The following is a 22,509-nucleotide window of genomic DNA, read 5'->3' on the forward strand; positions in this document are numbered from 1 at the left end:
AACAGGAATTAAAGCATCTCTTAGACAGCCTTTCCCCAAGGAAAGCAGGGAACACCAGCTGGACAGCAGAATTTAAAGGCTCTTTCCTCTCTCAGCCAGCCTTTCCCAGCCATGGAAGGCAGTCTGCTTCCTCTGATGTCTCCAAGCCAAGGAGGGCTTTCCCCAGGTGCATTTCTGCCCTCTCAGAGGGAATAGCTTTACCCCAAACCCAGAAATATAGTAAGGCATTTAAAAATGCCAAAGGAATAATTCAGTGGAAGTGCTCATTCTAAAGTGTTTCCATATAGCACACATCTGCTCTGAGGATGGCACAGATCTGTCCACTTTATGATGTGGAACTGAGATCACAGATGGTAAAAAACACCAACAAAGTCCTCTCCTGCCAAATTTAACCTAACTGTGGGTCTCAAATAATGGATTATGAACATACTTTTGATTTAATCCTCTACCTATTAAGAGCCAGAGCAGCAAACCCTAAGCCTCAGCACTCCCTGCCCATGGCAGGCAGCTGGAACTACATGACCTTTAAGGTCCCTTCCAACCCAAACCATTCTGTGACTCCCTGACAGTCCATTTACCTCCTGCAATTACTTTGTTGCCCTTAAGCCAATTTCCAGCAGAAAAATGCCAGCAGTCCCCAAGCTACAGCTACGGCTGGATTGCAGCTTCCCAGGCTGAGGCAACTCTGGTGGAACATGTGACATATCCTAAATTCCTCCTCTGCCAAGGAGGTGGGTGGTCCTGCAGGTAGGGCTGATACAGGAATACATTTCCCCACCTGCTGTTTTCTTCATAATAAGGGGGGTGGTGGTGGGTGTAATATATGTGTGTATACATGTGTATGTGTGTCTATTTATTTTTCCAGAGCTGCTGTTTTCTAGTAATGGGAACCTTACAAAGCTGTGTCATTTCCTAATTAATAATAGGATAATTGTTATCTACACAGGCCAAGTGTAACTTAAAAACAAATAACAGTCAAGCTGTGGCTGTTTTTTAACCTGCAAGGTCACTAGGTGCTGTTGGAGTAGGTGCTCCCTGAGCAGTCTGGGCAGGGCAGCTCTGAGCTCACCTGGAGCCACATGGGTCCTGCCCAGCCTGGCACTGTCCTGGGGGGACACAGGGACCCAGACAAGCTCGGGAAGAGCCTCGTGGGAATCTCATGGAATTCAACAAGGCCAAGTGCTGGCGCTGCACCTGGTCAGGGCAGCCCCTGGGGTCAGTCCAGGCTGGGAGCAGCAGATGGAGCAGCGCTGGGAGAAGGGTTTGGGGGTGTTGGGGGTGAGAGCTGGAGCTGCCCCAGCCCTGAACCCCTGCCCTGGGCTGAGCCCCAGCCTGGGCAGCAGGGGAGGGATTGGGATCGTGCCCCTGTGCCCCTGAGCTCAGGTGAGACCCCACCTGCAGAGCTGCCCCAGCACAGGGAGGAGCTGGAGCTGCTGCAGAGAGCCCAGGGGAGGCACCAGGATGGGCAGGGGGATGGAGCAGCTCTGCTGGGAGGGAAGGCTGGCACAGCTGGGATTGTGCAGCCTGGAGAGGAGGAGCTTTGGGGTGACCTCACTGGGGCCTTGCAGTGCCTGAAGGAGCTGATGGGAATGACAAGGACACACTATTTACAAGGGCCTGGAATGATGGAACAAGCAGGAATGGCTTCAAAGTCAGAGCAGGGTGACAGCAACATCAAGGTTGTGACTTCAATTCCGGCTATGGGCCATTTACTTAAGAATTGGATTTGATGATGCTTGTGGGTCTTTTCCAACTCAGAATATTCTGGGAATCTGTGAAACTTCAAAAGAAAAGAGAGTAAGTTTATATTGGCTACTGGGAAGAAGTACTCTTGTTTCCCGTGAGTGGGGGCCTGGCGCAGGTTGCTCAGAGAAGCTGTGGCCGCCCCATCGCCGGCAGCGTCCGAGGCCAGGCCGGAGGGCGACTGGAGCAGTCGGGTTCTGTGGGAGGTGTCCCTGGCCGTGCAGGGTGGGCTGGGCTGGGCTCGGAGCTCCCTCCAGCCCCTCAGGCTCCGCTCGCTGACAGCGCTGCCGCTGCGCCGGCGCCGCTGGGGCGGGGCGGGCCGGGCCGGCAGCGGCTGCGCGGGGCGGGCGCGGCCATGGCGAAGCACACGGTGTCCTCGGCGCGGTTCCGCCGGGTGGACGTGGACGAGTACGACGAGAACAAGTTCGTGGATGAGGAGGACGGGGGCGACGGGCAAGCGGGGCCTGATGAGGGCGAGGTGGACTCGTGCCTGCGACAATATCCTGAGGGCAGCGGCGGGGGCGGAGCGGGCGCGGCCGCCGCCGGGGCGGCCTTATAGGGGAACATCCGTGAGCGGCACCGCGGCGGGCGGGAAGCGTTGGGAAGGGCTGAAGGGGAAAGGGGCTGAAGGGGAAAGGGGCTGGCAGGACAAGGGAGGACGCTGAATGGGGAAAGGGCTGACAGCAGGAAGAGGCTGAGGGGGAAGGAGCTGGCAGCAGGAAGATGCTGAAGGGGGAAGGAGCTGGCAGCAGGAAGATGCTGAAGGGGGAAGGAGCTGGCAGCAGGAAGAGGCTGACAGCAGGAAGAAGCTGAATGGAGAAGGGGCTGGCAGAGGGAAGAGGCTGAAGGGGAAGGGGGCTGACAGAGGCAAGAGGCTGAAGGAGGAGGGGCTGGCCGTGGAAGGCGGCTCACCTTCCTCCCCTGCCCGCAGCAGCCGCAGGGCAGCGCTCAGGGGGTGTCCCGGGGGATGCAGACAGGGGGTTCCTGTGCCCAAAAGAGCTCCCCATGCCTGCTACCAGGGCTGCCTTGCCCAGCTGGCCCTTGGTCACTTTTCCCTGGGCTGCTGGGGCTGGATGTGACAAGCTGAGGCCTGTTCTCGAGGGCTGCAGATTGCAGAAGTGATGGGTAGTGGTTTCTTTTGTTTTGACGCACATTCAGGGAAAGGCCTAGGAAGTATTCAACAGTCCTGGAACTATACAGCTGCTTGTTGATGCTGCTCCTGCCTCAAATGGCCTGAAAATTTCTGTCTTAGGCTGTAATGTCTTCTTAGCTGGTGAGGCAATCCCTGCATCAGAGTGTTTTCAGTCATGCAGAAACCAGCAACAGATATAGCTGTCCTGGTACTTGATGTCCATGTACTTGGTGTCTGGTCCTTAACCATCTGGCACAGGGAACATGATGGCAGCACTGCAGGCAGCTCTGAAGAACCCTCCCATCAACACAAAGAACCAGGCAGTGAAGGTAAAATAGCGACTGTTTGCTCATGGGTTGCTCCCTAAAAATCCTCTCCTGTCTCTGTTACTTCTGTACCACTAGTTGTACCTTGAGGAGGTCACAGGAGCAGAATTTAGGGTATTCCCTGATGTTGAGACATCCATGACCACAAGTGTTTTAATCTTGTTCAAAATACTGTAGCTCAGGTACAGTACTGTCCACATACCTTGACCTTGGTGGGTCTCCTACCAGTGCTGGTTGTGCTTTGTGTGCCCAGGTGTCACCAGGTGCCTGTGTCTGACTCAGACCAGTCATGGCAGCTCACAGATGTAATCGTTGTATGCTCAGAGAGCCAGGCTTGCATTTCTCACCTCTGACTAATGAAACCACCAGCAGTGAGCCTACAAAAAAGGAAGAATTGTTTTTTGTCACATCCAATCAAAATGAAGCTGTTAAAACCTCAGGAGAAGCAAGCCCTCCCCCTGTGACAGTGTGGGAGTCTGCTGGGTACGTGCATTTCTGGCTGTCCCCAGCATGGAGCCTGAATAGCTCATGATTGCAGTGGTGGGAGGAACAGGCTGATAAGATATGGCACTGCCCAGCTGGTGAGTGCCTGCAGTCACTCCTGCCTGCCCAAGGAGAGGCCCAGGGGCATGGTTCCTGGCAGAGCTGTTCCTGCAGCCCCAGCCCTTTCCTGCAGGGTGTTACAGAGCTCTGAGAACCAGCTGTTACAAATAGAGCTGTACAGCTTTGTCCTCACATTAATGATTTGTTTGCATTAGCCTCTATTGAAGGATTTAAGAATACATTTGGTGGTGGAATTGAAGAGGGTAGAATGACTGAACATTAATACCTGCCTTAATTTTTTGTTATCTTAAAACTTAATTTTACTTACAGTCATGTGAGAAGTCCTGCTAAGCCAAGTGATTATGGGATAATAAATTGGCCAGAAAAACTGACATCCATAGTTTCTGTAGGGGGAAGGTGCCTGAGGTGTTTGTGTGATGGAATTATTCAAAAGTCCAGCAACCCTGAGGCATTCTTCTCTCATGCTGCCTCAGTCAGTGATGGATGAACAGGAGGAGCTGCTCCTTGCTGATGACATCCAGATCAAAAGTTATTAATTCTTAATATTAATGGCCAGTCTGCATCCACTGGGACTGCTTGGAAAGCACGTGGCTTCCAGCAGTCACCTCCTCCAGGCTGCCAATGGCATTTCCCTGGATCACATTAGTGGTTGTGAGGTATGGAAAAGGCTCTGGTGGGAAGGGGGGCCAGACAAGCATTTGATTGTTATAATTATTTTGGAACTTGATAGATCTTGAGCTTCCATAGGAGCATTTACAATTTAGCCATAATTAAGGGGTGCAGAATTGCAAACACTAACAGAGGCAGAAAAACTAAAGCAGGGCAAATGTGTTCAACTCTTACCTTGTTTATCCTTGGGAGGATGTCTGTTGTACCTTACTATGACAAGCTCTTCACACACCATCCTCTTCAGAGGTGTTAATGATAAAAATGCTCTAATTCAGTTTGTCTGAGAGAGGAGCAGTGTTTGGCTGTGCCTCACAGCAGGATGGTTGTGTGTGTGCCTGTTGACAGGACCGTGCTGAGAGCATCGTGCTGAAGGTGCTCATCTCCTTCAAAGCCAACGACATCGAGAAGGCGGTGCAGTCGCTGGACAAGAACGGGGTGGACCTGCTCATGAAGTACATCTACAAGGGCTTTGAGAGCCCCTCTGACAACAGCAGTGCTGTGCTGCTGCAGTGGCACGAGAAGGTGGGTGCATGGGGACAGCTCCTGCCCTGAGCTGGCAGGAACCCCCTCCTGGTTGGTGGGACTCAAGTGCCAGATTCAGGCTGTGAATGTGGAGCTCACAGCTGAGTGATACCTCCTGCCCACTGCTGCTTCCTTGGGTAAACACCCAACAGTCAAAATTTGGGTTTCTCTTAGACTGAGGCAAACAAAGTAGTTTTATCCAGTGATTCAAGGAGAATTTCTTTCCTGGAGGGAAGACAAAATTTGCAGCTTGGTTATGCAGGGAAATGAAAGCTTAATTAAAGTTAAAAAGCTTTCTTGAAATTGAGTGTGATTATGGTACCCTGGCTGCTTGTGTTTCGTGGAGGGCAGGCAGATACTCATGTACAGTATAAATGTGATCCAAGTAATTTCATAGACTCCCAGGATGGTTTTGATTGGAAGGGACCTTGAAGTTTATCTCATTCCACAGACAGGGACACCTTCCACTAGCCCAGGTTGCTCCAAGCCCTGTCCAACTCAGCTTTGGGCATTTCCAGAGATAGGGCAGCCACAGCTCCTCTGGCAAATCTGTACCAGGGCCTCCCCACCCTCACAGGGAAGGATTTCTTCCTGATACCTACCTCTACTCCCTGTCAGTTTGAAGCCTTTCCCCCTGTTCTGTCACTCCAGGCCATGTCCCGAGTCTCTCTGCATCATCCTTGTCAGCTTGTTTGGGTCCTGAAGGGAGCTCCAGGCTGCAGCTGCCCTGGCCTGCTGTTCACTGCCCCGTTTCCTTTCCCAGGCGCTGGCTGCTGGCGGCGTTGGGTCCATCGTGCGTGTTCTGACTGCCAGGAAGACGGTGTGACTCCAGCAGGGAGCGTTGGTGTGACTCCAGCAGGGAGCACCAGCCCTGACCCCTGGCACGGCCGCCCCCGGGCAGCTCTGCCCCCCAGCTTTGCCTTCGCCCTGCTGCTTCTGTCATACCCCACCAATGATGCATCGTGATCTCTTCTGCAGTTCAATCCTGGAAAATTATGAAGGTGCAATTTTACTTCTAACAGGAATCTTTGGTACTCGCCAGCCTTTCAGCGACATATTCAGTGATGTAAACAATTTGGTGTTTAGAGTGATTTGCATTTGTGTGTAATTGTGGCAGATTTGGACCTGACTCTCTGAGCAAGTGCTGAGGGACACAGGGCAATGTCTTAATTTTTTGCTAGCCATGCAGCGTTTTGAGCTAAAATCTTGTATTTGAGAAGTGGGGCAGCTATTACTGATACAGGTAACTGGACCATATTGCCTTTGGTCAACCTCTGACCCTACATCTGTGAACAGGAGAGAAAAAAAGCTCTTTTCCAACCCCAATTATCATTCCAGAGAGCTGAGTATTTTCCTTAACCTGCTCAGGTTCCTTGCCATCAGTCTGATGCTGGGTCCACAGTGGGAAGGTCACAGTGGGATGGAGTTGTCCATCATGCAGTTTGGAAAAAAGGTTAATGGTCCATTTACACTGGAGCCCAGCCCAGTGAACTCTTCTTATTTTGGGGAGCAAAGCTCCTGAGGAGAAGAAGAAAAAGCAGCTTTTACACAGCAAATCACCTTTCAGCAATTGGAAAGTGATTTGGTTTTGTCAAGCACAACTAAATGGCTGCTTGGGGTAGTGTGAGAAACATATCCTGGTATCGACACCATCCTTGCAGAGCCTCCCCTATTTTGTTTTCTGGGTGTGTAGGATCTGTAAGGATACCAGACAGTTCACATTCCTGTTGCATTGTGCCTCATCATGTTAGCTAGTGGGCCAGTCAGGTTCCCAAACAAAGAGAATTTTAAAGAATTAGGAAAGCCCAGGGCATCCCAGACCACGGATCACCGTAGAAGGTTTAGGGCCAGGACTGAAATATATGTGTTTTAATTTCACTATTTTACTACAGTTCAGTTGTGTAAAACTGTTGGGGACCTTGTGAAATCTTTGCTGTTTTTTGATATCTGCTTTGTTTTTGTAATAATAATAAAGACCAGACAATAAATCATCACTGAATATTTACTCACTGTGTCTGACATGCCTTCAGTGGGGACAGGAACCAGCACAGCTGCCCCTAAACCATTCAGTGCCTCCCGAATTCTCTTCCTAGGATGCTTCTGTTTGCTCACTGCCTCCAAAAGAACACAGGCACAACCACAGGAGGCACTGAGATCATCAGGTGGGAGACCCAGTCTTGCTACAGAAGGCATCCAGGTTTCACCCATAGATCTGTACAGAAATTCTGGTTGTGCAGTGAGGGTTCTGTCCTTACAGCTCTGCCAGGGACTGTGATTGGCTCCTCTGGTTCTTTCTGCTTGCCCAGATCTGGGTTAAGACATCGATGAACCTCATTTAAACAAATAAGCTCTAATCCCAGAGAAGTGGAAAGTATTTTCCAAAGCAATTGATGCCAAAGCAGATCAGCTGCCTCTAGATGGCATTAGATAAATGAAGTGAATAAATGGAGTGGTCTTAAGGTTCTGCAGATCCCCTTGTGTGAGGCTGTGATGGACTTGGGAACATTTACAGAACATGTACATCCATGTTCAGGGATGTGCTAAAACACGCATTGATGTGGGGGTAGGGCAGGATTTGCAGGGGCAGCTCTGCTGGTAATGAGTGACAGGAGGGGAAAAAGTAAATCTAGTCTTAAAAAACAGCTTTTCCTCCAAATGGTGCCTTGCTTGCATTGGTGGATGGGTTCAGATTCCTGCTAGGAGAACGAAACCTTCAATGGAGAGCCTCATGCAGGTCAGACTGGGAAGGGTGACAGGGCTTACAGAGCTCTGCTGCCTTCAGCTCTAGCCAGAGCATGTGGCAATGGCACCTTCTCATCACCTCCTGCTTTTGTGCTAGTCGAGACCTGCTGCTGTCCTCACATCCACCTCAGTGTCTGCCTCCATTTGGGAAAAGAGCCAAAACCCCCAGGTCCTGAGCAGAGAGCTCCAACTTGCCTTCCTGGGAATGAGCTGGACATGCTCCTCCACTTCTCCTGCCCAATAAAACTGCTCAGGAAAAGATCTTCCCTTGTGCATAATGGGGGGCTCTTTGTGCCTGAATCAGTCTTTGTTGACTCTTCAGAAATTATGAACTTGTACATATTGTAGCTGTACAAAGTCAAAACCTGTGCACTGCACCCCAGCTGGATTTTGGACATTTCATATTGGTGAACTGGGTTTGCTGGATTCCAGGAGTCTTCCACAGGAAATGTTACCATCTCTGTTACTCACTTCCTGTTGGACGTTATCGTAGAAGAAATGAGTTCACCTACTGAGTCAGCTTTGGGCAGAGAAAGGGGAACAAGAGACTCGCTCTTGCTACAAGGGCTGTGTTTATCACAGCTCTGAAATCTCACTGTTAAGTTACAAATACCCAGCTGCTGTGAGCATTACAATGGGGATGATCTCTCATCCTCCTCCAGCTCCCCTTGTACTGCTTTTGGGATAAACCTGGCTGACCAGTGCACCAATTCCCATAATTAAATGAGCAGGAAGTTAAGCCTCCAATAAGGTGAACCATTTGCTGCTCCATGGTGCCTCCCATCCCTCACAGGAATCAGAAAAGGCACCTAGAGGGATGTTTTTACACTCACCATGTTGTTGTTCCTGCCCTTTTACCTGGGCATCACACTTCAGCTTGCTGCATCTCCCTCTGCTTTCCTGGAGATCGGAGAGTCTTCATGCTCCTGTGGGAAGCCCATAGGAGGCAGGGGGGATGCTGAGGGCACACATACAGCTGGAGAACCAGAGAGCCCCGGGCTGAGAGTTCTGTTTGGTCCTACTTTGGATTAAAACCCCAGTCTTTGCTGCTCTGGGGCACAGGTTTCTCCATCAGCAGTACTCAGAATTCACCTCCCCAGCCTCCCTCCCACTGCTGGAGTTACGTAATTTGCTAGGGAAGTTTTGGTAAAGGCACAAGGGCTGAGTCTTGCTGACATATTTTAAGCTCTTACAAAATATACATCACATTGCTGGTAGATGGGGCAGAGGCAAAGTATTTCCAAAAATGCCTAAAAACCATGTGCTCCAAACCTGTGAGTCAGCAGCAAGTCAGAATTCTGCTGTCACCACATGCCCTGTGCTCATCTCTTCGCCCTGTGCTCCCAGCAGTGCTCCAGAGCCAGTTGTGCTTCCTTGGCCCTAAAACACCTGCACAGAAGTGATGATGGGCTGAGCCCTGGGGACATGGTGCAGCGCGGCCACTGCCCCAGGAACCTCGTCCATGGGCAGCTCCGTGGGCCTTTAGCAGGGAACTCCACACAGGGACAACACGGTGGGGCCGGGAAGGACCGAGGGCTTCCTTGGGCTCTATTTCACCTCCCCACTCAGGCAGACAGGGGAGCCCCAGGGCTGTGCCTGCCAGGAATTGTCGGCAGGAGCCGCTGGGCAACGATGAGGCTGCGCTTTGCAGGGCAGCGAGGCGCCCGCAGCAGCAGCAGCCCAGCGCTCATCCTGGGATTTTGCAGCCTGAAATTTGACCTGATGAACTACCCAGCTGACAAAATCCATGGCTCCTAATGTAAAAATGGGAAGATCAAAACCCGAGCAGGCGAGGAGCGGCTGCCCGAGAGGAGCAGGGATGCAGCCCATGGCCACCGCTGTCACACGCAGCCTCTGCCCCACTTCCCCACGCCGGGGCTGATGCGAGCGGGGCCACTTCCTGCCGGGTTAGTGACACGGCGGGGAAGGCAGAAGTGCAGGCAGAAGGGAGCCAGAGAGGCCGAGCTGCGCCACAAGGAAGGACAGCGACAGGGTGAGACGACACGGGGATCCCTCTGCCACCACGCCATGTCCCTGGTGGAGACGATCCGGCTGTGGCAAGAAGGGGTGTGCGCTGCGGACAGGAAGGAGTGGAGCGCTGCCCTGGACGCTTTCTCGGCCGTCCAGAACCCCCCTGCCAAAATCTGCTTCAACATCGGCTGCATCCAGCTTGTCCTGGGGAAGCTGGCCGAGGCGGAGGAGGTAAGGTACAGCCCCTAGGGCTCATCCTCTCCCCTCTGGGACTTGCCCAGGGCATGGTGGGGAAGGAAGGAATTAATAGGATCACGGTCTAAGGGATGGATTCGGGACCTTTTAAAGCTGTGAGGAAGGGGGCAGCCCTAGGCTGCCAAACCTGTTCTGCCAGTGAATCAGAGGTGAGGCAGCAGCAGTGGTACACGGCTCACTGCTCACGCTCCCTCTCTCCAGGAGGTGAGCATGCTGGCATGGCTCCAGCTCAAAAAGCTCAGGAGCCTGGTCCAGGCTCTCCCACACCCACTGCCCAGTGCTGCAGGGAGACACAGCCCACAGAGCCCAGCTTGGGCAGCTCAGCTAAGGCAGGATAGGTACAACTGCTCTATGCCCTCAGTTTTGTTAAGGTGTCCCCTTTTTACCCCCCCTTTGCCCCACTCCTACCTCTGCAGGCCTTCACCCGGAGCATCGGCTGTGACAAGCACCTGGCCGTGGCTTACTTCCAGCGGGGGACCGTGTTTTACCGGAGCCAGAAGTGAGTGGAAGGGTTTCAAGTTTCATTCTTGCCACTTACAGAGATGCCAGCCTTCATCTGAGCATGGCCCCAGGCAGGTTGGTGCCCCAGAGCCCAGACTGAAAGCCACTGAGGTTAAACAGGCTCCTACTCTTCAGCACTGCAGTCCTGGGATTAACATGAGCCTCAAAACCTCTCTCCTTCCCTGGGGTGTCCGAAACACTGCAAGGATAGAGAGGAGATCCTGAACTCACCAAGTCCGAGTACAGGCTTAGAGGCAGGCAGGTTGCCACCACGAGCTGCTGACACCTTCATCCTCTGCTCCCCAGTCATGGAAAGGCCATGGAGGATTTCAAAGAGGCGCTGGCCCAGCTGCGAGGGAACCAACTCATCGACTACAAGATCCTGGGGCTGCACTACCGGCTCTTTGCCTGCGAGGTGAGACACACCTGGCCACCAGCTGGGCCCCAAAACTCTGCTCTCCAGCATGAGAAATCTAAAGAGGACACAGCCAGCCTCTTTTGTACCTTGCAAAAACCAAGCAAGCGGGTGCAGTGCCACTGTCCCACTGCCCTTTCCTTTCCTGGCAGCTCTGGCTGCTCCAAGAGCTCTTTCCCTTGCTTCCATCCCTCCAGCAGATTCTCTACAACATTGCACTGGTGTATGCCACAACAGAGAACTGGGAGAAGGCTGAGGAGCACCTGACCCTGGCCATGAGCATGAAGAGCGAGCCCCAGCACAACAAGATAGACAGGGCAATGGAAGCCATCCTGGTATGGAGGAGCAGGTCTCACAGGGAGGGGGAGGGAAATCCCACTGACAGCACATCCAGCTTTTAGCAGGATTAAAATGCCGGGGCAATGGTTATTGCAGTGGGACACGAGTCTGTGGGATGAGCTTTGGGTCACAGGGAGACAGGGATGGGAAGATGGGATTCCATGGACCGCACCTGGGCTGGAATTGGGCTGTCATGGTGGGGGTCTGGAGCAGCCCCCAAGCCCAGGGCAGAAGGGACATTCATCACTCCCTGCTCTCACCTCCAAAGTCTCCATGACTTGTCTGTGCCACAGAAGCAGAAGCTCTGTGAGCTGGTGGCCATTCCTGCAGGGAAGCTGTTCAGGCCAAATGAGAAGCAAGTGGCTCAGCTGGAGAAGAAGGACTACCTGGGAAAGGCAATGGTAAGAAAGATCTGTACTATTTATTCAGGCCAAACCTGTGGGCTGAGAAAAGCTGCTGACTGCCATCTCATCATCCCTCTGGGCTGCTGTCTGCTGCCTGGGAGGCAGCCAGAGACAGGGAGCTGGTCTCTGCCTCAGGGATCCCCCAGACATGGAGAGAGGGATGGCACACAGGGATCTCGTGGGAAACAGGGAGACTGCAAGAATACCAGAGCTAAAAGCATGTTCCTGCTGAGCATGGCCTATTTCCAGTTTGTCTCCTTAGTGAGACATGAGGGATAGTCAGCAATGAGCTGCAATGATCCCACTGGAGCTTCAGCTCAAGCCAAGGCATTTTCAGGGATGGGGGAAAGGAGCTATTTAACATTTGACACCCACGACCAACCTCCAGCTCTTCCACCTCTCTGTTTGAAAAGGGCTTTTCAGCTCAGATAAGAAAGCAATCTTTTTTCATGTGAGTGTGCAAAATCCACCCACTGGGATACCACCTCTGGGTTCAGGCCCAGGGAGGCAGCACCCATCCAGAAAAGGAACCAGGCACTGGGGAATCAGACAGCTGAGAGCTAGGCAGCTCCTTGAGTGCCAGAAACATGCACAAAAACATGGATCAACTTTCTAAATTACATTTAAGGTCACCTGTAGGAGGTATGGGCTTGAGCTGGATACTGGCTCCCTTCAACATTTGTGATTAAAACAGAATGGGAAACTTTAAGGTTTTAACACCTCAAACCACAGAAACAGCCAGGCTAAGAGCAGAAAACTTACCCTAGCTGAGAGGGAAGCTTTGGTACCTGAGGCACTCAGTCCAAGATGCTTAGCCTAAAATCACAGCCTCTCCAGAGCTTAAAGCACACTGAGCAGCTTGGCTTGGCCAGCAGCAAAGGAGGAGGGTGGACATCAGAGGTCTGAGACGGGTCTAGGGGCACCAAGTCACTCTTTGTCTCTGGCCCTAGGTGGTGGCCTCTGTGGTGGACAAGGATGATTTTTCAGGATTTGCTCCCCTGCAGCCACAGGTAAGATCTGTCAGTGAACAGCATGAACAACATGCTCAGGGCAGAGTGACATGGGGGCTGTCACCCACTCTGGGGAGCACCCTTACCACCCTGAACTCTGTGCCACCACCATGGGGAGGAGGCAGGCACTGCTTCCATGGATCCACTGCTCCGTCCACCATGAAGAAGCTCATCCCAAACCTCACACACAGCTGGGGCTGAGGTTAGGCTGCTTCCCTGCATGGGGAAGCAGTGGGTGGGGTGATGGCTCTCTGCAGGGAGCTGTCTCTGACCCTCCCCAAAGGAATCATTAGGGATCCTCTGCCTAACAATAGCAGTTTTATTCTCACTTTGCACCCTCCTGCCTTTCCACAACTCCTTAGCATTTCCCATGCCATTTTCCAGATGATGTAATGGCATCTTCCCATTCCCAAATGTGGCAAGAGTTTTTCCAGGAGGTTTTTGGGTGGATATGGGGAAACAGCACAGGACCACTGCACAAGATAAATGACAACCTTCTCAATGCAGACAGCATTGACAATTTCAATCCTCTGTGAACTGAAACTAAAATCAGGAGTGAAAAGAGGATCATGCCTCTGAAAGCCAACTGTATGTTGAAGAGTGTGGAAACTGTTCCTTAGAAGGAACAAAGCCAGTGATATTCTTCATGGCACTTAAGGCACCTGCATGTGGAGGAAGGAACAGTGTTGGGGTGAGGGCATGGTAAAAGCCTGCAGGACATTTCTTCAAAGCAAACAAAATCCTCTGACTTACTGGTATTTTCCTTCTTGTCTTCCTGTTGGCAGGCCTCTGGTCCTCCACCCAGGCCCAAGACCCCAGAAATCCTCAGGTAAGTTGGATGAAAGATGGATCACCCATGCAGCCAGGCACAACCCCATCCTGCACTCACACAGCATCACCAACATCCTGACCTGCACACTGCTCCCACCCCCAGGGCCCTCACAGGGCAGCCACACCGTGTCATGTACGAGTTCATTCCCGAGACCGAGGAGGAGCTGCAGGTCCTGCCAGGAAACATTGTCTTTGTCCTGAAGAAAGAGAAGGACAATTGGGCTACAGTGATGTTCAATGGAAAGGTATACCAGGAGTGGGCTAGACAGGTGGGGCAGACAGCAGATTATGGCTGAGATTCTGCTAAACTAAACTTCAAGCCTCAGGAACCCTCCTGGATGCAGGGGAGGGTGAGGACACATCCAGTTGTGTCCTCCAGCAGTGGGTTGCCTTCTTGCCAAGCAATCACTACTCATCTTTCCTCCCCCTGCAGAAAGGGATTGTCCCCTGCAACTTCCTCGAGCCTGTGGAGCTCCACAATAAGCTGCACATCCAGGTGAGGCGGCCCAGGAGGAAAAGGCATCCTGGGGAGGGCAGATCTCGAAATATTCACCCAACACCTGCCTCCCAGTGGGACCCATATATGACTCCCTCCTCCTCATGATGCTGGGTTGGTTCTTCTGGCCCATGGTCACCTTATCATGAGCTCAGACCAGCAAAATCTGCGTTGGTGGCACCCTAGCGGTGGTGGGCAATGCTGGGGGGATAATGGATATAGCTAAGTGACCCCTCCCCTGTTCAATACCCCAAACAGACTTGGGGAAAAGCAGGTTGGAAGGGAGCTGCACAAGGCAGCAGCACCCCAGCCCCTCAGTGAGGGTGGGACTGACAGCACTGTCTCTTCCCATGGCACAGGAGGAAGCCCCTGTGGAAGCTGAGATCCCAGAGTCACCCACCCGCAGTGTGCCGGAGAGGCCGCGGCGTCTGGCACCAGGTCAGTGAGGGCAGCTGAGGGCATGGGGACACAGGGTGACATCCTCACCCTCAGCAGGCTGAGGTGGCACATCCTTTGGGAGCAGTGTAGGGCTCATCTCCATCTCATTCCTGGCCCCTTTGCAGTCAAGGACTGGGAGACATTACAACAGGAGGCAGAAACAGAACTGCAGTGCTGAGGATGGAGTAAAATATCATCTGTGGGGTCCCTGAGGAAAGCAAGTCCCTCTGCGCTTTAATTAGCACAGGAAGTAATGAGGAAAAGGGCCTGGAGACAGGAATGGGGCAAGGACCAGCTTGGAGTAAAGGATTCCTTATAGGCTTCTCCTTCAAGCAGGGCATCCAAGATAGTTCCAGTGCTGCTTGAACTGAGCTAGGCTTAAAGGAGCTGTATTAATTACTACAGCTTAAAGGAGCTGTGTGAAGGGGAATCCTGGCTGATGGTACCCAGTGTTCCACATCCCAAGCTCCTGTTCCCAACAGAGCGGCCTTGTAGAGAGTCCATGGGTAGAGCTGACACAGAAGAAGGCTGCAGCTCATGGAATTAAGGACAAACACCTCACACACACAAAAACCCCAATGATCATCTTTATGGCACCAAAAGCCATCTCAGGTCTATTAGCGGGACCATGTTCAACAGTGTAGCTTGGGCTCTTCCTGGAATGAGCACAGTTGTGCCAAAGCACTGCCAAAATGTAAATCAGATCCTCATGAAGAGGCTTCCACAAAGCTGCATGAAATCACCCTGCCTGGTGTGAGTTTAGCTTTACAGCCCCATTGAACGACAGGGACTGCCTCTGGTTTTCAGGGATATCAAAGGAGCAAAGACAATAAAACCAGCAGCTCTGTGTTGGTATTTTTTGGATCCATCCATGAAAGAAACCCACCCCTCATGCTCCCATCTCTGCAAGAGGGAAGGCACAGAGCCAAAACCTCTGCTCAGTGGTTGTATCTAGACCTTACAGAAGAACACCTGTGGCAGATGCTGTATCCATTCAAGGGATCACTGCTGGCTCCAGGGCTGGTTGGTGTTGCTGGAGAACATGATGGGCTGCAGGAGGCCTGGCTATGTGTTTATAAACATTTATCCCCTCCCATTCCATCCCTCCTGAGCCACCTTCTTCCTCCTCCCCAGACCACATTCCTGCTACCGTGGCGCAGCCAAGAGACACAGCAAAGGTAATGTCCTGTGAATGCTGACCCCGAGGTCCTGCTCTCATACAAACCTGCTTTTACCAGGAGACATAGGGATGCTTTTTCGGAGTTCTCACCCTGGCCCCAGGTCAGGGGGCCACTGGATGACTCTCATCTTAGTCAACCTGAGGCACTTGAGAGGGAGAAATAGGAGAGAGCTTGACTGGAATGCACATGCTGCTGGGTATGGTCAGCACACCAGAAAGTCACACTGGGAAGAGATGGGAAAATACAGCAATTCCAACTAAAAAAAAAAAAAAAAAAAGAGGGACTTGGAGGGTGGGCACAGCTCTAATTTCATCACCCCAAAGCCACAATTTGGTGCCAAGTCCCTAATCTATTACTGAGCTCTCTCCTGAGACGAGCCTGGGTCTGCCAACCAATGTCCAAGCACGGCTGGGGAGGCACAATCTAACTCAGGCAACCACAGTTTCCACAGCCCTGTGCTTGCCAAGCCACACACGGTGACATCCCATTTCCTGCCTGCAGGAGGCTGAACCAACTGTCCTCAAGGTGCATTACAAATTCACAGTGGCCCTGAGAGTCGATCGAGGCCACTCCTACAGGGAGCTCCTGGAGCTGGTTTGCAGGAAGCTGGAGCTGCAGCCCGAGCACACGGAGCTGAGGTGAGGCACTGCCAGCCCCAGTGAGCCAGAGCTGGGCTCCAGCACTCCTCACCTGCATTCCCTGCACCAGGTACAAGCCTGTGGAGGGCCAGGAGCTGGTGACTCTGAGTGCAGAGAACGTGGAGGCAGCCTGGAGCCAGAGCAAGGACAACTGCCTGACAGTCTGGTGCAATGGCACAGAGGTCAGTGACAGCTACAGGGGGCAGCCACCTTCTCTTCCCTCCTGCCTTTCTTCTCCTTGCTACAAGAATGGGTTTGTGGCTTTCAAGAGAAGCCAGCAACCTCATGAAAGGCAGAGGAGCAAAGAGAGAGGAGAAGCAGAGCTCATGCCTCTTACTACAGAGAAAGAAAACCAAGAGGTTGTTTCCTCACCAGCTTGTTTCCTGCCTAGGGAGAGGGGTTTGTACCAGACAGCAAAGCAGAGGAGTCACTGCAGGAGGCAATGCCTGGGGAGACGGAACCCAAGCACGTTGTAGCTCAGTACAGTTATGAAGCCACCCAACCTGAAGACCTGGAGTTTCAGGCAGGAGACACGATCCTTGTTTTATCCAAAGGTAATTGTGCTCTTCCAACAGATTTTCCACACTTCTTCCAACAGATTTTCATCCTGTTTCCACCACAGCCCTCCCAAACACCTAAGACAGGAGCTACACTGGGACTGTGATTAAGCTTATTGATCACCGTGGACTCTTTCAAGGAGATATCTCATTTTAGCTTCCATCCCCACAATGGGAGCAGGCTCTCACTCCCATTCCTTCCACCTGGAACCGTTTTTCATCTACTTTTCTTGTTAAGAGTACAATCTTTCATAAGTCACTCAATATTAGCCCTTAGTGTTTCTATGGGAATTGAGGCTTAAATGCAGACTAAATCTCAGGAAGATCAATGAAGAATTCGATACATGGGGAACACTCCCCATCTCATTTGAGCCTCTGAGTGAAATCAAGACATCAGGAATAAGTTTTAAAGGCAAAAACCTCTTATATTTAGCTATCTGTAGTTGTGTCAGTGATTTCTGGTGGCTGGCAGGCTTTGGCAGCAGTACACAATCAGTCCCCCATGTAACCTTTGACAGGTTAGATTCTGCACCACACAATACTGATCACCCCCTCCACCCCAAAATCCTACCTTCCCCTTCATTGCTGAGCTAAATATTTCCCAGTACAAAGCTGGTTCTTGCCTCATTTGGTTCCCTCACAGCAAAACTGCCAGAGCTCCTAGGCTTTACTTAACCCAGGGTAAGGGCTGAGTGAGGGGGTTGGTTTAGGGTTTTTATGTGAACATGAGAAATAGCTGACAAAACACTTCAGATGTATCCTGAAGAGGACAGACCAAGTATCAGATAATTTCCTCACTCTCCACACTCACTTTGTTTCCACTCAAGGCAGTTTCCAAGCCCCCTGGTCTCTATTTTGATCCCATTTCCCAACCCCATTTGATATTCCTTCTTACCTTACCACTTTACTCTCTTCCTCATTCCTCCCTTTCTTCCACATTCCACTCCCTGCTGGGTCTGCACAGCTCCAAGTTTTATCAGCAGAAACATCATAAAACAGTGATCTCAGGCCTGTCTGCAGCACATTATGCTCCTGTACATTCCTAGGGTCATAAGAACTGTGTCAATTTTCCCTTCCAGTGAATGAAGACTGGTTCGAAGGCAAGTGCAAGGGGAGGACTGGCATCTTCCCATCTGCATTTGTTCAACAGCCCAACAATGAACACCCAGAGAAGTGATCTCAGAGAAACTTGAAGTTGTGGAGAGAAATTAAGAATTCAACTGTTGCCATTATGTAGTCTGCATGTTAATCCCTGCATCTGAAAATGAACTTTAAATGTTATTGCTACTTGTATTAAAAGCTTTATATTTTCTCTTACCTTTTGTGTTGTTCTCTTAAAAAGGAACTTGTTAAGAAGTTGCTAATTCCTGTTAGGGACACATTCATTCCTAAATCCTGTGCTTGGAAAGAGACTTGCCATGTTCCCCCATCCTTAAAAAAGCTTTTATACAGACCTGCCAGAAGCTGGCAACACCCACAAGAAGGTGGTGCAACCTGCATTTACAGCCCTGTCAGGAGATCCCAAAGGGGAAGCAAGTTCAGGAAGCTACAGACCAAGAAAGCAATTGCTTCCTTAAGGCATCAGTGCCAACCCCAAGAACTTAGAAGACACCACACAGCTTCACCCTGCCCCAACTCACAATTCAAATTAACAGGGACTTTTAAAATCCCACTGATAAAAGCAGACACATTTTCTTCAGCATTGGGACCCGAGCACCGAACCTTCTCCTGATCAGCCAGAAGATACAGTAACTTTGAAAGACAGAGCCTGGAATCCCAGAGCTTTACTCCAAAGGTGCTAAGGGGGCTATCACACAAGCCCAGAAAACCCCACTGCCCCATTAACCTAAATATCACATTTCTTTTTAAAGGAACTTATTCTGGAGACAATAAACACCTGTAATTACAAAACCAGAACATCTCTGGAGTTTCCTGTCACATACCTGGAAGCATGGACACAGTGAACACACTGGTCTGCAGCCAAGTCATTGGCAGAAGGATCTGTGCCCTCCCTCTGCATACTACATACACTGTACCAGGATCAGTCTGCAACTAGGGAGGAGCTTTGCAAGCTGCTCCCATCCTACATATTTAGTTCAGTATGTAAAACACACTACACAGGCAGCACAAAACCACAACCAAATTATCTGTACCAAGCCCAAGCCACTGTGATTCATTTAGGTCTGTTTCAAATTTAAAAAAAAAAAAATCAACTTCAAACATTCTTCTGGCTTCTACAGAAAAGTAATGCATTTTTAAAGGCCTGAAGCCAAGTCACACAGGAAATAAATGCTACACACAGACCTGGATGGAGAGAACATGGTTTAATTAAAGGCAAAGCTGATTTCGGCAGCTGCAGTTCTTGCACAGACAGACAGAAAACACAAAAAAAGCTTACAACACAAACCAGTTTCTGTTGGGGGCCCCTTGCCTTGCTCCTGCAGGTGCTGGAGGGCAGGGGGCTCAGATGCATTCCCGAGGCCGGGTGCTCATGCACAAGTGGAAGGGTGCAGCTGGACCTGCCCGGCCGGGGGTGAGGTGGTGCTCCTGGTCTGGGGTGCAAGAGTCAGTGACGGTGCAACACGGGGATGCCGCAGCTGCCTGGGCACACAGCTTGGACACACAGCGGGAGGGCTGGAGGGGACACACAGGGTGGGCTGGGTTACCACCGGGTGGGAACTTTACTTTTTGGACTTGTTAAAGGAAATACAGCTTTGAAATGCAACACAGAACAGTGATGTTGCTCAGGTGGAGCTCGTAGGGAGCTTCTCGCACCCCCGAGGGTATTGGGTCTCCTCCGCCTTCCCTTTTTGTATTCTCTGGGGCTGCCCAGACTCCAGCGTCACTTCGGCTCCTGCATGTGCTTTGTTCTGCAGCTGAATTCTAGCCCAGAGATCCTGAATCATCACACAAACCCCTACTGCTAAAAACAGCAAATGGACATTGAGTCTGTTTCTGTAACTTCCCTGGGAAATCTAACAAAAACGCTGTCCTTTTCTTTAACAAAACTTCCAGTCTTCCTTCCCCCTAATAAATAGCAAATAAAACGGTTTTTTTCCTTTTCCCTTCTGCACCTTTTCGTCTATGAACAGCACTGTGCTGTTTCCGTGTGTCCATGGGTGCCTTGGATTTGTTTCTGGCACTGAAAGCCTGGGGCTGCAGCTGGGACAGGTTTCTGCAGAGCTGACCTGTGCCTCACCGGGCGTGCGGATGCCCCATGCTGTCTGGGCTGGCTGTCGGATTCACCCAGCCCTGCTGGACCCCTGATTATTTTCTGCCATGGTAATGAAACTACGAGCGTTCAGCGAAGATGGGAGGATGGAAAGAGAAAAAAACAAAACCAAACTGAAACAAAACAAAAAAACCCATTGAAAGCTTTCTACCTACCTATTAAAATGAGTCAGGCTGTGAATGCACAGACTAGCCTGCCCTTTGTGGGGCTAGCCACTATGCTACAGTAAAATGTACAGGAATCACACATTAATTTAAAACCCCATAGCAGTTAACTTGCTTTTCAGCAGAGTGCTGTGAGGCCCCATGTCACCCCTTATAGCTCAAACACCTACTGAGAGAAGGACATTTCATGCTGGAGTCTCTAACCCACCCAAAGCCTCCGGGTGAAGCAGTGCCAAGTGCCAGACTCTCTTTCATGAAACTCCTTTGCTAGGCCGGGATGCAGAGCCCCACCTCATCACCACCCACTGTGACTGGAGCAGCAACTGGGGCTTTCATTGCTACACACTGACTATGAAGCATGTCTGTGTACAGAATTCAGTGTGATCTTACTACTGAGATAGTAATAAAGATGTTTAGGAGTAATTTCAACTACATTCTCAGTCAGCGAAGCAATCATTAATGGATTCCTATTGTATCTCCCCAAAGAGAGGAAAAGGATTGAGAAGTTCTCATTGGCTTCTCCCATCTGCCCTTTGCTCTCAGCTTTTACTTCCCATGTGGCTGGGGACATGCACAATGGAGAAGGTGAGAGGCGGTGATATTGGGTTACTGAGTGAGCCAAACAGCAGTTCCTCTCTCCCTCCGAAGGGCCCGGGGGATGGGAGAGTTCCTGATGTTGTTTGCTTGCACTGCAGACGTTTTGTGCACACTCAGTGGGTTGGTGGAGCACTTACGCCCTCCTGACAGCAAGGAACAGAAGAGAGGGCTGCCACCTGCACAGGACTGTGTGTGCCAGTCCCACAGACCCAACATGCCATGGTTTATGGAGCCGTCGTTGTGAGGGTGTCTCCTCTGTCTCAATGCGGCGGGTTCATGGCACCTTGTCCGCGCTGCTGCTTCTGCTTCTGCTGCATCAACAGCTGCTCCAGGGCCGAGGGGCCGGGGTGCATCATGGAACTGGACCAGATGGACTAAAAACAAACACCCAACAATAGCACCTCCTTGCATCACACAGCCCCTCTGCCAGGTGGGAAAGCAGACACCATGTTGTATATGCTCCCTCCTTATCACTCATACCTGGCTTATCACGAAAGTTAACCAGGCTTCAAAGACGACCTTCTAAAAAGAGACTCCCTGGAAGAACTTTATCCTCCTCCAGAACTCTCATTACCATAAAAATTCATCCCACATTAACTATTACTAATTTTAGACTAGTCAAAGCTAATGTTAGAATTTCTTCCAGTTCTACCAGCCTGGGCTTGTTCTACAAAATCTCAAAACCAGCAATAACTGTAAATTTGTGACATCTTCCTGCATTGGTGACACCTCCCACGCTGCCTTGTGTAAGTCAATCAACAGGAAAAACTGGCACTGAACTCTGACACTTCCAACAGGCTAATGGCCATCACTTGATCATCCAGCCTGCAGACCCATCCCTGAGCACAGCCCCAGCCAAACCCACCTTCAGGCTCTCCATAAGCACAGCAGAGGAGTCCTCCATGGCAGGAGGGCCTTGCACTGCCCAGGTACCACTGGGAGCACTGGACTGGTGCCAGCTGCTCTCTGAAGAGGACGATGTTGTTGGGAGATAGTCCAGACCAAACCCTCCCATTGCTAAAATGGCAGAAAGATAAGTTTACAGTGAGATGGCAAAACCAGTGCAAAACAAGCATCATCAGATGATGGTGTCTGACAGCTCCATGCTAACTGGAACCCAGCACTTGCCTGGCTTATCTGTTTTCCAGCGGTCTGCAACTCTCCGGTCTCTGTTGTCCGGAGTCCCAATGGGTCCAAAGTTGGAGAAAGGAACAGAATTGTGGTTATGGGTTGGAGGGGAGCTTGGCAAGCTGCTGGGGTTGGAGGAGTGAGGAGACTGGCTGGCTGGTGTTGAATGATCTAGGGATTACAAGGGAAGAGGAAAAAAGGTCAGCAGAGACAGCAGGAGCCTCCCAGTTTTGAATTTCTTAGTGCTGCTACAAATTCTGCCATCACCCAGTTTGCTACAATGCTGAAGGTTAGTTTTTATTCCCTCCATTACATGAATGTAATACAAATTCCTAAATTCTGAGTGAAAAATTTACAAGAACAGAACGACTGTGTTTAATGCTTGGAAGAAAAACAAAACCCAGGACACCTCATGAGGGCTGGTTAGGCAAAGGCAGTTTGCCCCCTGTCTCTTGAAGAACTTGTGTCAAACTAAAAGAGTAACTGTCTCCAAGCTTGACAAACCAATTGAAAAATTAGATTAGACCTTGAGGAGTTTGCAAGTTTACAACTTCAACTCCCAGGTCTGAGAATTTTTTGCACTTATATGAGTCTTAAAACAATTGAGACCAGAACTCATTAGTGAGCAAAAGAGGAGAGGGGAGCATGAAGCAG

At 51.0% G+C, this 22,509-nt stretch overlaps 3 protein-coding genes across 6 annotated transcripts in view; 2 read left to right on the forward strand and 1 right to left on the reverse strand.

Moving 5' to 3' along the window:
• The first annotated feature begins 2,068 nt into the window (after window positions 1-2,068).
• Window positions 2,069-6,961, forward strand: ARPC5 (actin related protein 2/3 complex subunit 5). The gene is made up of 4 exons (XM_054285837.1): window positions 2,069-2,241; window positions 3,132-3,204; window positions 4,780-4,956; window positions 5,720-6,961. The coding sequence occupies exons 1-4, from the start codon at window positions 2,099-2,101 to the stop codon at window positions 5,780-5,782; spliced, it is 456 nt and encodes a 151-aa protein (XP_054141812.1). The 5' UTR covers window positions 2,069-2,098; the 3' UTR covers window positions 5,783-6,961.
• A 2,685-nt stretch (window positions 6,962-9,646) lies between these two features.
• On the forward strand, window positions 9,647-18,008 carry NCF2 (neutrophil cytosolic factor 2). 2 transcript variants are annotated; one of them, XM_054285984.1, is made up of 15 exons: window positions 9,647-9,900; window positions 10,341-10,423; window positions 10,732-10,840; window positions 11,038-11,175; window positions 11,473-11,580; window positions 12,534-12,593; window positions 13,379-13,422; window positions 13,528-13,669; window positions 13,858-13,920; window positions 14,280-14,358; window positions 15,493-15,536; window positions 16,041-16,177; window positions 16,248-16,359; window positions 16,569-16,731; window positions 17,814-18,008. In XM_054285984.1, the coding sequence occupies exons 1-15, from the start codon at window positions 9,727-9,729 to the stop codon at window positions 17,909-17,911; spliced, it is 1,554 nt and encodes a 517-aa protein (XP_054141959.1). In that variant the 5' UTR covers window positions 9,647-9,726; the 3' UTR covers window positions 17,912-18,008. The 2 variants fall into 2 exon arrangements, with proteins under 2 accessions (XP_054141959.1, XP_054141961.1); XM_054285986.1 differs by having other exon boundaries at window positions 11,041-11,175.
• Window positions 18,009-19,043: 1,035 nt separating this feature from the next.
• The window catches only part of SMG7 (SMG7 nonsense mediated mRNA decay factor), a 50,997-nt gene continuing 47,531 nt past the window's right edge, over window positions 19,044-22,509 (reverse strand). For all 3 annotated transcript variants that reach the window (XM_054285646.1, XM_054285647.1, XM_054285645.1), the window contains 3 exons: window positions 21,856-22,026; window positions 21,593-21,744; window positions 19,044-21,101 (listed from right to left, as the gene is read on the reverse strand). In XM_054285646.1, the coding sequence (XP_054141621.1) occupies window positions 20,988-21,101; window positions 21,593-21,744; window positions 21,856-22,026 (437 nt within the window). In that variant the 3' untranslated portion in view covers window positions 19,044-20,987. The remainder of the gene's footprint in view (window positions 21,102-21,592; window positions 21,745-21,855; window positions 22,027-22,509) is intronic.

The sequence above is a fragment of the Melozone crissalis genome, unplaced genomic scaffold (assembly GCF_028551555.1).
Source record: "Melozone crissalis strain CALT ecotype California unplaced genomic scaffold, PUWL_Pcris_2 ptg000045l_1, whole genome shotgun sequence".
NCBI lineage: Eukaryota > Metazoa > Chordata > Aves > Passeriformes > Passerellidae > Melozone > Melozone crissalis.

Bases quoted from the DNA above. Each gene is read 5' to 3' on its own strand.
- ARPC5 (XM_054285837.1), top strand. From the start codon at position 2,099: ATGGCGAAGCACACGGTGTCCTCGGCGCGGTTCCGCCGGGTGGACGTG. The intron at 2,242-3,131 runs ATATCCTGAGGG...ACCATCTGGCAC, and splicing joins GTGGACTCGTGCCTGCGACA to AGGGAACATGATGGCAGCAC. The intron at 4,957-5,719 runs GTGGGTGCATGG...TTCCTTTCCCAG, and splicing joins TGCTGCAGTGGCACGAGAAG to GCGCTGGCTGCTGGCGGCGT.
- NCF2 (XM_054285984.1), top strand. From the start codon at position 9,727: ATGTCCCTGGTGGAGACGATCCGGCTGTGGCAAGAAGGGGTGTGCGCT. The intron at 12,594-13,378 runs GTAAGATCTGTC...TCCTGTTGGCAG, and splicing joins TTGCTCCCCTGCAGCCACAG to GCCTCTGGTCCTCCACCCAG. The intron at 15,537-16,040 runs GTAATGTCCTGT...TCCTGCCTGCAG, and splicing joins AGCCAAGAGACACAGCAAAG to GAGGCTGAACCAACTGTCCT.